The sequence below is a fragment of the Lacerta agilis genome, chromosome 3, assembly GCF_009819535.1.
Source record: "Lacerta agilis isolate rLacAgi1 chromosome 3, rLacAgi1.pri, whole genome shotgun sequence".
In the NCBI taxonomy this organism is placed as follows: Eukaryota; Metazoa; Chordata; class Lepidosauria; order Squamata; family Lacertidae; genus Lacerta; species Lacerta agilis.
The window spans coordinates 100,344,836-100,359,294 of record NC_046314.1 but is presented as its reverse complement, the minus strand read 5'-3'; the positions used below and the strand labels follow the sequence as shown (position 1 = coordinate 100,359,294).

At 47.1% G+C, this 14,459-nt stretch overlaps 1 protein-coding gene across 1 annotated transcript in view; it reads right to left on the bottom strand.

Annotated features, from left to right (window-relative positions):
- Nucleotides 1-14,459, bottom strand: part of TTC7A (tetratricopeptide repeat domain 7A) — a 162,065-nt gene that overhangs the window by 94,552 nt on the left and 53,054 nt on the right. Inside the window, exon 11 of the mRNA XM_033144919.1 lies at nucleotides 6,468-6,572. Within this exon, the coding sequence (XP_033000810.1) occupies nucleotides 6,468-6,572 (105 nt within the window). The remainder of the gene's footprint in view (nucleotides 1-6,467; nucleotides 6,573-14,459) is intronic.

Below are 14,459 nucleotides of genomic sequence, written 5' to 3'. Positions count from 1 at the left end.
ACAACACAGGGCATGTTTGAATTGTTCAACTGTCAAATTGCGAAAATGAGGGGTGCTAAAAAGTTGTAACATGACTTGGGAATTCAAAATATATTTTGGTTAAATTAATATAATGCAGTTTTGCTTGGTAAGTAAAATGTCTGCAAACTTGTATAGAAATCATTAAAAAATGATTGTCAAGTACTTGTAGTTGTTATATCATCATAATCATCATCACCAGTGCTTTTCTTCTAGAAAAAAGGTGCCGGTACAGTTGTACTTCAGGTTACGTACATTTCGGGTTACGTACTCCCATAACCCGGAAGTGTAACCTGCTGCACACGTGATCCGCACATGCGCAGAAACATTCTGCGCACTTCACGCATGCGCAGAAATATTCTGCGCACTTCGCGCCTGCGCAAAACGCGTTGTTCGGGTTACATACAGCGACCCGGAACCAATTAAGTGCGTAACCCGAGGTACGACTGTACTGCGTCTAAACCACAGAGCCTAGGGCTTTCCGATCAGAAGGTTGGCGGTTTGAATCCCCACAATGGGTTGAGCTCCCGTTGCTCAGTCCCAGCTCCTGCCCACCTAGCAGTTCAAAAGCGCGTCAAAGTGCAAGTAGATAAATAGGTACCGCTCCGGTGGAAAGGTAAACAGCATTTCCGTGCGCTGCTCTGGTTTGCCAGAAGTGCCTTTGTCATGCTGGCCACATGACCCGGAAGCTGTCTGCGGACAAACGCCGGCTCCCTCAGCGTACAGAGTGAGATGAGCGCACAATCCCAGAGTCGTCCACGACTGGACCTAATGGTCAGAGGTCCCTTTACCTTTACTGCGTACCCTTGAGTATTCCCAGAAAAAAGAACTTACTACTACTACTACTACTACGGTACTACTATTGCTATTTAGCATTACAGTACCTGACATTTTCAGAAGGTAACATTAAAATTCTTTGGTTTTCCAAATGCAGCCTGTGTACTTTTTCATCAAACATAAGACTTACCAAGCTAAACGTTGTCCAGTTGCAATAACAAAAGCAGGCTTGAATTCCTCACATCCAAAAACATATTTTTTAGACCCCCTCACTGAAGAAATTTGCAAAAAAGGTTCACCACCTAAAATGACATGCCCAGTTACAACAATCTTGTAAAGCGGGTGATTGTTACCAAACTCAAGTTTCAGAAGGAAGAGATGAGGCCGAGACGCCATTTGAATGGCAACGCCCATCAGCTTTGGGGTGGTCTGGCCACCTCAAATATTTTATTAGGGGCCCCTGATATGACCTTGGCCCCTAGGAGTTAGCTCCTATGCCACCAGCCCTGAGGTGCCCCGCCCCTGAGGTACAGTGTATTTCACTAACTGTACCCCCTGGCGCATTGGGACTTCTGGATCTCTTTGCCGCGCCCAATTAATATTCATTTCTGCTTCTTAAGCATCCTGAGATTCACAGCACAAGGGCAGGAAAGTAAATTAAATGGCAGCTTGATTAACTAGCGAGAGAGAAAGTGCTCTGTGCTTTTCCAAACGTGCTGTAATTATTAAAATGATGTTTATTCCAAGCAGTTAAAAAGAGGGGGGGGGGGAGATTTCTAAGTACAGCTTTCCTGAGCACAATAAAAAAGCTCAGCAGCTATACCCACCACGCCGAAGAATAAACATTAGACAGGGAAAGAACACTGGGCTTTTCGCTTATATGCAGTGTTCTGGCTTCCTCTCTCTTTCTGTAGCTAACTGGCAATTACATTTCTAAATTTATTCCAAAAACTAACAGCATATTTATAGCTTGCTGGAAATACACAGAATAAGTCGCATTTTGCAAAGCTTCCTGAAAAATGAAGTGCCTTGATATTTCCTAGCTGAGAAGTTGTTAATTTTCCATTAAATGGCCGCAACCAGATACCTAGGTACACCTAGCTATTCACACTGCTGCCAATAGTGGAGAAATTATCCTGCCGGACTTCCACTGACGGTGATCTCATTCTAATTTTATTACTCTGCAATTTGAACACGCATAATGACTGTAATCATTGTATTTAGGAAAGAAGTCCTCCCAATGCCGAAGTATTATACTTTGCTGATGGAAGGAGGCAGAGCTGCTGATAAACGACGGGGACCATGTAGAATTTACGAGGGCATGCATGGTGTTTTAACCATTTCTGCTAACTTGTGCACTGAATTATTTTACAAGCCGGTGGGTATAGTCTCTCACGTACCGTTGGCATCTACAATTAAATGTTGCAGAGCATGCCAAGTTCCTTACAGGGCTCCAGCCAGGCTGGAACAGAAGCCTTATAGTGCTTATAAGACTTTTGGTTTGCGGACCTAGGTCTCCCCATTTGCGGCCCCCAAGGCTGCTTCGGTCAAGCCACACCCACCTGCCCATATGACATCAGATATTGGGGGGGGGGGGGTGAAGACACAGTTCCCTGCCAAAAGCAGGGTTTGCAGGCATGTTAGGTTGATTGATCGTAAGGGGGCCTGAAATATTCTGTGCCTTTGCAAAGCACTACAGTGGTTGTGTTCAGGATTCACCAAGGCGATGCAGTGGAAGAGTTTTCACAAGAGCATGAGGAAAGAGAGAGGAACACAGTTTTTTTCCCTTTCCCACCCTCCTGAAACCTCCCACAATCTGACGCTGTAGCCTATAAATAGGTCTCCTTAAAGATATTCCCAAGCACACACACACACACACCCCATCTAAGACTTAGATTCTAAATGGATGGCTACCACTCAGTCTTGAGAGAGGAAGGGAAGCTCTATGGCAGGAGCAAAACTGGTGCATTCAGGAAGGGCACACACACACACTAAATGCACATGCTGCCCATATTTCAGGGTGTTCTTTTAATACATCCCTCTTGCCATCTACTGTCCAGGCTGGAGTCAGACGCAGGTTAGCACTAAAGTAAGAAGTTGCCGAAGCCAGTGAAGCTAACTCTTCATTCAAGTAAACCTAAATGCAATTCAGGCCTAGTGGTCTCAGCAACCCTTGCCAGTAGGTCTTGCCCCAATGACACAGTTGTGAGGACTGGAGGTCTAAGGCTCCTCCTCTCCAGGGTTTTCCCCACTCAAAAGTCTCGAACTGTGTCTGCACACAACCAATCTCTATTCTGCTCTTTTCATTTCTCGGAAACCAGAGGGAAGGCGAGCTGGTTGCAGCAGGGGTGGGGAGACCCCCCCCCCCCGGATTCTCCAGCTGTCTCTTGTACCCCCTCTTCTCCAGCCTCTGCTTCTGCCTCCGATTGTGGACTTCTCTCTGCCACAGACTCTTCCTGCTCACTAAACCCTGTTGCCCCTCCAGCTTCTGACATCTCCTCCTCCCAGTCTTCTCCTTCCGACCACTCACGGTCATCCCACCGACAATCCCCTGACTCTGAGCCATCTTCCTCGGGGGGTGGGGGGGATCTGCAGTTGGTGCCTCACACCACTCCTCTGCATCCAGCGAGTCCGTGACATCTGCACTGAAATTGTACTCCAAACTATTTTATGTTTAAAAAGCAAAGTGGGTGAGGGTAGAAACCAAAGGAAAACTGGAGGGTGTGTGTGTGTGTGTGTGTGTGTGTGTGTGTGTGTGTGTGTGTGTGTCATCTTCTATAACAGGTGTCTCATTAAGCAAAGTCTATTCCTGCATGCTGCTTTTTGAAGACGCAGCTGCATGCATCCTGTAAGCATGTTCAGTGGTTGCTCATGAGTAAAGAGCCAAACGCAGAACTTCTAAAAACTAAGTTATTTATTGTGTACAGCTATATAAAAGGTAAAGGGACCCCTGACCATCAGGTCCAGTCGTGTCCGACTCTGGGGTTGCGGCGCTCATCTCGCTTTATTGGCCGAGGGAACCGGCGTTTGTCCGCAGACAGCTTCCGGGTCATGTGGCCAGCATGACAACGCCGCTTCTGGCAAAGCAGAGCAGCGCACGGAAACGCCGTTTACCTTCCCGCTGGAGTGGTACCTATTTATCTACTTGCACTTTGACGTGCTTTCGAACTGCTAGGTGGGCAGGAGCTGGGACCGAGCAACGGGAGCTCACCCCGTGGTAGGGATTCGAACCGCCGACCTTCTGATCAGCAAGCCCTAGGCTCTGTGGTTTAACCCAGTGTTTTTCAACCTTTTTTGGGCAAAGGCACACTTGTTTCATGAAAAAAATCACAAGGCACACCACCATTAGAAAATGTTAAAAAAATTAACTCTGTGCCTATATTGACTATATATAAAGTAATTCTCTTGAATAGGAATCAAATAAACACTAAGAAAGTATTTTATAATTACTTTATTATGAAATAGTAAGTAAACAGAAATATGAAAAATTATAAAATACTTTATTCAGTGCCCAACCTGGGTCTGTTTGGCTGTTTTTTTTTAATCTTTCAAATTTTTAAATTTTTCCCACGGCACACCAGGCAACATCTCGCGGCACACTAGTGTGCCGCGGAACAGTGGTTGAAAAACACTGGTTTAACCCACAGCGCCACCTGGGTCCCGTACAACTATATACAGTGGAGCAAAAGTTCAAACGTCCATCTCAACCCTCCGCAGAGTCCAGGAATGACCCCTTCCTGTTCTTTGTCCAGCAAAAGAGGCACAGGATTCTGAACCCCCGCCTCCCCCTTTCGCGTCCTTCCGGCCTGTGCCCTCGGAGCGTGGGAACATGACCCTGTTCCCTGCTTTCCCCTTGGCGCTGAGGCTCTGCGATCCTGTCAGAGCCCCTGCATCGCCTTCCTGCCTCTGATTCCCCCTCCCCACTGGAGGAATGGTATCTTCCGGCAGAGGAGGGGGGAGGACGAGCTGGTGAAATGCACAGGAGGTTCCCTATACTGCAAACGCTCCTGTGATCCCGCCGATTGCGGGGAGGGGGGTTTGCTGACACATCCATTGCACTGAGGGCTGGAACTTGCAACTAGACCTTTTCGAGACACTGGAACTCATTGCGGGGGAAGCTGAACCAGTTGCCTCCTTGAGCACTTTCAGAAGGCAACCGAAAACAGCTTCTTACAGAGATGCTCGTTGATTATTTACTGATATATCGCTGCTGCTGTTTAGTTACTGCATTTTTGCCCTTTTTGGTGTTTTGCCATCTTACATTCAATGCCGGCCCAATTTTGGGTGGAAAAGAAGGCTTTAAAATTATTCTATAAAAATAAGCATATAAATGCTTTGCAGAACACCACGAAGAAAAGAAACAGCCCCCCCCCCACCAAATAAAAGAACCCACAGCCAAGAACTGTAATAGCAAAAGGATTCCAGAATTTTTCTCATGTTAACGGTTCAATCCTGTGCAGGTTTACCTGGAAGTAATTTCTCCTGTGTTCAATGGGGCCCCAGGGAAGTGTACACAATAGTGGAACCTCAAGAATGAAAACTTTATTCTACTGCACACACGTGTATCCTTAAGTTCCTTTAATCTGCATCCATTAATCGAATTGTCCGTGCCACTACCTGAATAACTTACTTACTGCAATATTAAAACGTAGCAAGGCGCTGCCCCCTCGCAAAGGAGCACAATGCAATTCAACACCATAAAATATTAACAATAATATTTTTTAAAAAAATTCCTCCCTGGAAGTATTTATTTGACTGTGACAGTCAGTCGAGGAAAAAGCGAGGCCTGCATGAGGCGTTCCATCACCCGCATTGTGATCCTGTAATATTTATTTCAACCCGTTAATTATTCAGTCAAGTCAATTAAAAGCAAGACAATTAATCAGCCCCCGAGCTCTTGGCAACCGCCTATTTCCCTTCCCTGCAGCTTGCCACTTCTTATTTTACTTGGTATTTCCAATGATCATCATCCACCGCTGACTGCAGGGCCACCTGGTGGAGATGCCATTGGCAGACTGAGAATTTATTAAAACCCAAGCAGCTAAACAACAGGCAGATGCTTCTGCTGCTGAAGATTATCGGCGTTTTCCGAGCCACGGCTCCTCCCAGCCACCCCTTTCGCGGTGACTGGAGGGTATATCTGAACAAGGCTGACATTTTAAACACACACACAGAGAGAGAGAGACCCTGCTGTTGTGACATTGGGAGCAAGAACAAGGGATCCAGCTGCCAGCTGGAGAAAACCAAGCCTTCTCAGAAGCAGAATTGCTCCCTAGATACATGTAGGCAGCAATCCTGAGCCTACCTAAGGGGTGCAATGTCTGACTGCAGCGTGGTGGGAGTGTGTGGGCTTATCCCCCTCCCCATCAAAAAAAAAAAAGCATGCATACTGGACTGGCTGCACAGGAGAAAAACAAACCAAGCCTTCGTATTCTGTTTGGAGGGAAACTGGATAGAGCAGGCAGTTCCTCGCTCAACAGTATTGAGGGGACCCTCTCACCGCTTTTCAGTGCAGAGCTGTAATTTTGCAGCTGTTCAAGCTCACTCCCCACACACACACACACCCGCCGCCTCTTGTCTCCTCCTCTCTTTGAGCCGCACTCAAACGCTGCTGCTGCTGTCAATGCGGCACCTAATGCATTATGTAACAAGCACTGCGCCAGCTTGCTTACCCAGTGCAGAGGCCCGATGCAGACCTTGGCGGCCAGGAGAGGAACGGTGGGGTCCTCGGGACGCAGCTTCACGCATTCTTTGAGCACCGAGACGGCGTGCGCGGACTGGGCAGAAGGAGAAAGGAGGAAGGCGTTTAGTTAGGCAATGCAGCTTCCAAGTACAAGCAAATGTCACCTCTTCAATACTTAGTGCGGGGGTCAGCAACCTGCGGCTCCGGAGCCGCATGCGGCTCTCTGACAGGTCTCCCGCGGCTCCGGCATGCCCCCTTTCAATGCCCTTTCAATAATAATTAAATGGTTATCGGCAAAAAAAGGGCCAAAAAAACCATGAATAATCCGCATTAACGTTGAACAGCTGGGCGGTCTTTCTCAGCCCTCTCGGGGTTCCCGAGGACAGACCCAAGATTGATGTCCACCTTGACCACTCCCAGAGAGAGGAAGCGACTTCTTCACACCAATAAGCGTGTGGGGAGGGCTGAGCTTTTACCACCTCGGCGTGCCGATTGGCTCGGAGCTGGGGCCTTACCGCCGAGGTAGCCCTCAGGATGAAGGCGGGAGGTGGGCACGGGAGAGCGATGCTTCGTCCGGCCAATGAGCCGTCGGGATGCCTGTTCCTGTTTGAGGGGAACATGCCAATGAGGGTGGCGTTAGGGCGGGGAGAAGAAGGAGCTGGGCTTTGCGAGTTATCGAGAGAGAGAGAGAGAAAAGAGTCGGGATAATAAAGGCGGCGGGAGGTGGCGGCGGCGATTGGAGCGGCCCCTGTCGGGCGGAATCCTTTTCAAAGCGGCCGCGCGGAGGGCGGAGCAGGCGGGCCAGGCGTTGCTGTGACGGGAGGGCGGTGATGGTCGCCGACAGGATGAAGTAGAGCTGCTTTGGGTGGGGGCGGCGAAAACGTCCGGGCTGCTTCTGAAACCTTCGCCAACCAGTGCTTCGCCAGCGCTCGCTGCGGGCGGTGTACATGCTCAAGACGGCCCCAAGGGCGGCTCGGGGGCCCGGAGCCCCGAGGCCGGCGCGCTGCAGTGCCTGGCGTGATTCCCCCCCCAAACCTGTTTTTTGCTTTTTTGCTTTTTGCCTTGCTCTCCCACCCCCTCTTTTTCTTCCTCCCCTCCTTTTTTAATCGAAGGGGAGAAATCCCATTTTTAAAACAAACAAACGAAAAACAAACAAACACCCCCCACAGCTGCTGCAGCCACTCTATTTGAATTTTTATTATTACCCTTTTCTCCCTCTATCCCCCCTTTTTCTTTTCTCTTCCCCTTTTGTTTTTGTTTTCAAAAAAAGGAAAAAGAAGAAAAAGATTTCCCCCCTTTATTTTTATTTTTTAAACTACTACATATTTTTAATAGATATTCTCCCCACCCCACCCCACCCCCAATTTATATTTTTCCACCCCACTTTTCCATTCCCACCCCCCTTTTTCTTTCTTTATTAGTTCGCTTGCCAACCTATCTTAGAGGGGGAAGCCCTCTCTCCCACCCACCACAACCCCCCAAAACAACTTTGAGCTGAACCCCAAAAAACGGGGGTAGATCACTGCTGAAAGTAGATCAGTTTCTTGGGAGTTGGCCACCCCTGGTATAAGACATGTAACTAGAATAAAATTTTAAAAAAACCAAGCAAATAATTGTAATAACTACTGTAATAAAGCACTGCTATAATTATATATAATTTCCCTAAAATTTTGGTTTCATTCGCCTTTCCGTGCTGAAATGTCACAACCTGAATGACCATGGCTTGCCCCCCCCCTAGTTTTGACCCTGGGTACGCCCCTGAGTCAATGCAAAAAAGTAATAACTTATTCTTGTTGTTTTTACTAATTATACTTTGCATTGGCTCCTATACGTTATTTATTATTATTGCATTAAGGTAAGAAACAATATATGCAGCGTTATATTTGTTTTAAATGTCACAATGGTTTTGCGGCTCCCAGTTGTTGTTTTTCCCTTTGGAAACGGGTCCAAGTGGCTCTTTGTGTCTTAAAGGTTGCAGACCCCTGACTTAGTGCTAACTCTGCAGAGTTGAGACTTCTGAAAGAGAAGAATCGGGGTTCCCTGGAAACCATATCCTGTGGCGCCCTCCCCCCCCCCCACGGATCGGGGCCACTGATAGGTTGTAGTTACTGAGAAGCAAGGGGAAGGGGTTTTGCTTCCCTTCACGCCCCACCCCGCCCCACCCCCAGGAGCCTCTTATGTCTCCATTTCATTCACTCCACAGCTGAACCCTAACAATGAAATAGGTTCGTTTCCAATTGGATGGGAAGAGCACTAGGGACTTGTTGCAAGGGGTTCCCCAAGGGTCATCTAGTCCAACCCCTGCAATGCAGGAATCACAGCTAAAAGATCGCTGGCAGATGGCCACCCAACCTCTGATTTCCTTATGCTCCGCAGGGGGTCTTCTGATGGGGCACTTCGGTGGTCTCCCATGCCGCTGAGCTTGGGTTGGCTTTTCACATGGCAGGCGCTGCTGCCCCGTGGAACTCCTTGCCAGTAGAAGTTTGGCGAAAGACATCCCTGCCTGTTTCTAGGCATCTTGGAAGAACTGTGTTGTTCACACAGGCCTTTCAAACCTGAGATCCTTTACTGACCGGGCTGTCAATGATGCGCTTGGCATTTTTAATTCTTCCTTACTGTAATGTTGTCTTTTTAGTTGGGATACTGCCCTGTGACATTTTCACATTAAAGTTTGGTTTAGAAATATTTAAATAAAGAGAGTGTTCTACTTGCCAATAAGCACAGAAACTGCTCCCCAGAACACACTCCATTCGCCCCAGAAAACTGCCCTAATATTAAGCAGTCTCTGTCTCAACCCCCCCCCCCCAATCAGAATCCATTTCCGGTGCATACAGAAAGTTCATTTCCAAAGCACAGTGATGTGTTTTATTTAGTTTTCTGCCAAAATTTCAGGTGCTTTTCTCTTGCTCAGCATACTGCAAGGCTGCCAACACTCCTATGCACAGTTTAGGTATGATACGCAATTTCTGAATTTCCGTACTGCCTGCATTAAACAGAAGGAAGTACTATTCTGCATGGGGACCATTGGATTGGGGGAGGGGGACAAAAATGGATTTGGTGTAGGAGAAAAGGTAAGTAGAGACCCCAGGTTTAGGGAAAGTAGAGAAGATACTGGGTTTTCTCTCTCATAATAATGAATGGTGGGAGATTCAGGTAAGATGAAAGCAAGTGATTTATCACATAGCAGCACATTGTACATACCCACCAACATTCCTCAGATGAAAATAGGTACATTTCTCACACAAACACACACATACAACTGACCCTCCTCGGGCCCCCCATTTGTGTCCCTCCCCAGCAGAGCATTTCCACCACACCAATGTGACACAACACACATATTCGCCACCATCCTGGGGGAAAAAAACCCTTAATCCTGATTTTATTTAAACCTTTGGTATTTTGAGCGCTGGACCATAAAGAAGGCTGATCGTCAAAGAATTGATGCTTTTGAATTATGGTGCTGGAGGAGACTCTTGAGATTCCCATGGACTGCAAGAAGTTCAAAGCTATCCAAACCTTCTGAAGGAAATTAGGCCTGAGTGCTCACTGGAAGGACAGATCCTCAAGCTGAGGCTCCAATACTTTAGCCACCTCATGAGAAGAGAAGACTCCCTCGAAAAGACCCCGATGTTGGGAAAGATGGAGGGCACAAGGAGAAGGGGACAACAGAGGACAAGATGGTTGGACAGTGTTCTCAAAGCTACCAACATGAGTCTGACCAAACTGCGGGAGGCAGTGGAAGACAGGAGTGCCTGGAGTGCTCTGGTCCACGAAGAGTTTGACACGACTAAACGACTAAACAACAAAATATTTACAAAAAGGAAAACACACACCAATAAATACATTTTAGATTAGACACGGACACACAAAGCATTTTTTTTTTTAATCAAGACTCCTTGTGCTCCGCTCCGCTCCCTCTTTCGTTCTTCCTGCCCAGGGGGCCCTGCCCTCTGCCTGCCCCTCGGAGCCAGCGCATCCCAAAGGGCTGGGCCTTGGCAGCCGCAGTCTCTCCTCCTCCTCGCCGACTGTCCAACAGCTGCTGTGCTTTATTTTGCCTGGCCTGTCCCATATTTCGCCCAACCAAAGTTGGCAACCCTAGTCACTTTCCACACATTCCCATGCGAGGGTCCTGGCAGGCTAGCGGAAGCCAGCAGTGCAACTGAGTGTGTCTCTCCAGGACTAAAAGAGGAGAAAGGAGGGGAGACGGGCGGAATAAATCCCTTCTCATTTATGCCCGCAAGTCTGTCAGCCCTGACTTTTCCAGCATTGATGAAATGATGGGTTCGTAATTGAAAAGCAGCACAGTTAATCAGCGAGGCAATCTTTAATCCCTTGACAGTGAAGTACAGTAAAGAGTACATAGCAAACGTTGCAATAAAAGATTACACGGTGGAAAGGGCCCGTTGCCAAATGGAGCTCAGCAAAGTGTGTAACGTGGCTCTGAAAAACAACCCACCCTGGAAATTCTTACAACCTTTCCCATCAAATGATAGAAACGATCGCTTTGCAAACCTGCCAGCATGCCATGGAACAGGGCCGTCTTAACCATAGGCACCAGGGATGTGGGGCACCCGGGCGCCAGGCTCTCAGGGGCGCCAGGCCGAGAGTCCGGGCCCAAGAGTTGCATTCTGGGGAAGAGCCTGCCTGTCAGTTGGAGCGCAGCAATGGGCTCTTCTGCTGCGGGCTTTTCTGTGCCACAAGTTTGGGGGCAAGCGAGCTGAGGCGGCCGGCCAGCACGTGCCTGGGATTGGTGTAGCCACCAACACCAACGCCTCGGGCTGGTTTGTTGTGCCGGGCTCCTTATGTTTCCTGTTTTCTTTTCCTGAGCAGAGACAAGCGCGGTGTCAGCTCCCTAAAAAAAGATTGACAACTTCGGGGAACATTTCCTAAAGAAAAGGTCGACAACTTTGGGGGTCCCCTCCTTAAAAAGTTGACAACTCTGAACAACCTGGGGGGGGGGGTGGAGGGCGCCGTGTGAATCTTTGCACTCCGGCACTGCATATGCTTAAGACGGTTCTGCCATGGGAAAATGTTCACATTGTTCACAAACAAGCAATACATTTATTATGATGATGGGTTGTGTGTGTGTGTGTGTGTGTCTACATGTGCACACACAGCAGCAGAGATGGAAGATCCTATAACCTGGGGAAGAAATTTGACAAAATGGACACACACAGCCAGGCCTCATCTGCATTATACATTTAAAACAATATTAAACAGCAATGGCTTCCTTCCAAAGAATCCTTGGAACTGCAGTTTGTTAAGGGTGCCGAGAGTTGTTAGGAGACCCCTGCTCTGCTCACAGAGCTACAATTCTCAGAGTAGTTTAAAAGCCAGTCCCTCTTCCAGGGAACCCTTGGGAACTGGGATGGATATACAGGGAGGAGATAAGTGATGATGCTTAAAGATATGTCACTAAATGTCAGAACGTTCCGTCATTTCGCACAGGACGGCAGCAATTTATTACTGGACATTTTCAGCATTAATGAGTTCATAACACATGCCAAATAAAACGCAAGATCTATTAATGATAAATAGTGTTCACTGACTCCCTAACATGCTCACTATGATGCAATGAGAGATCATCTTGGCTGTGACACCTGGAAGACCTGCTCCCTGCCTTGCAAGCCATTCCATCTCGCCTGGAAGGGCAGGGCCCTGACTGACTCCAGCTGCGAAACCTGGGGCTGCTGAACAGACTCTTGGGCTGGGCTATTATTAGGGTGTGTTGGATTTTCCAACTTTCAAAAATGAGGGGTGTTAAAAAGTTTGTAACATGATTTGGGAATTTTAAAATATATCTCGGTTAAATTAATCTAATTAAAAATCATTAGAAATTATTGCCAAGTACTTGCAGTTATACTATGTTGTTGTTGCTGCTGTTCTTGTTGTTTTCGAGCATTACCTGACATTTTCAGAAGGTAAAATTTAAATTCTTTAGTTTTTCAAAAGCAGTCTATGTGCTTCGCCATCAAATGAAGCTACATGTCCAATAGCGAAAATAAGAGTGGACTTGAGTTCCTCACACCCAAAAACATATTTTTAGGACCCCTACCTGAAGAAATTTGCAAAAATTTAGTTTCACCCCCTAAAATGACATGCCCTACAGTGGGTTATCATTTTGAGGGAGTTGTTGGGTTTTTTTTTTTTTTTTTTTTTTTTTTTTTTTTTTTTGCTATTATTGATATGATTTGTGTGGAAACGGTTCAGTCTGGCTGTGCATTTTTAAATGCTTTATTTATTGTCCATCACTATTTTTGTTATGTTTTAATTATGTATTGTTTTCATGTTGTAAGGCACTTTGAGCATAGTTTGAAGTGCGGGAAGGCGGCATGCAAATAAAATTATGTATGCCTGTATGCATGTGTACGCATGCTACAGTTGAAATTTAGTGTGCCTTGTTAAATCCAACTTTCAAAACATCAGAGAAGCCAAGCCACATGTAGGATAAAATATAGTGGTGCAGGGGTTTGCCTTGATGTGCTTAAACCAGCCTTGAATTGGGAAAAAAGCAATGCTAGCAAAAGTAGAAATTATGGGGTCTCCCATTATCTGAAGGGCTGCCATGCAGAAGATGGAGCAGACTTGTTCGCCGTTGCTCCAGAACGCATGGCTAGATTCAATGGGAGAAGGTTAGGAGCTGTTGGACAGTGGAACAGACCGCCTCATGAGATTGTGGATTCTCCTTTGCTGGCGATGCTTAAGCAGAGGCTGGACGACCATCTGGGATGCTTTAGCTGAGTGCTGAGAATTGAGCATTGAGCACTGAGTATTGAGATGACCTAGATCCCTTCCAACTTCGTGATATATATGATTACAGAGAAATATATAGAGGCAGGTGGATCTTTAGTACAAACTACATCCCATAAGAGATGATATGGAGCTCCGGGTCGGCATCCTCAGACTGGTGGAGGGAGGAGATCTTCAGCGGCAGTCGTGAGCATCTCTCTGCGTACCAAATTCCAGCTGTATTTACCAGCACATGTGCTTGTGCAACGCATGCACATGTGCTACTGTGTAGTGTGCACAAGAATGAGAGAATGAATGATCACACATATTAGAGTAATAGTGGATTCCGCAGCGTCTGTGTAGGGCCTAAATAATCAGATAATTAAAATGTTAGTATTCCTCAGTCAGGCTGTGGGTGGAAAGTGCATTGTTTGCAAGATCCACTGCAAGATAGTAATAATTAGACTTATTAGTGATGCGACTTTAAACTGGGGAAGAATTTCAATACAAGTTCTAGGTCTGCATACAAAACTCCATATTTGGATGCCTCTGATCAATGCATAGGGTGGGCGTCCCCCCACCCCAAGTCAAACGTGAAGCAGACTTCAGTTTCTCAGTTCTGGACTGCAACACCTGCTGTTCACCCATTACAGTACAGCCAAGCTCTTCCCTGCACATCCATTGCAGGGAATTACAGTGTGCAGTGAGCTGTCTCTTTCATGCTTCTGACAAGGGTCTTTAAAAAACCCCTGCTGGATCATCAGATCAAAGGCTTGTCCAGACCAGCATCCTCTTTCTCAGAGTGGCCAATCAGATGCCTCTGGGGAGTCCACAAATAGGACATGAGGGCAGCAGTTTTCTCCTGCTCTTGTTCCCCGGCGAATGATATTCAGAAGCCTCTTAGTTACTGGTGTGGTGTAGTGGTTAAGAGCAGTAGTCTTGTAATCTGGTGAACCGGGTTCGCGTCTCCGCTCCTCCACATGCAGCTGCTGGGTGACCTTGGGCTAGTCACACTTCTCTGAAGTCTCTCAGCCCCACTCACCTCACAGAGTGTTTGTTGTGGGGGAGGAAGGGAAAGGAGAATGTTGGCCTCTTTGAGACTCCTTCAGGTGGTGATAAAGTGGTATATCAAATCCAAACTCCTCCACTTCTTCCTCTTCTTCCTCTTCTTCTTCTTCTTCTTCTTCTGTAAACCATCAAGGTCAGTAATCATTGTTCTTAAGGCTTTAGCGGGCAGGACGAGAACTAATAT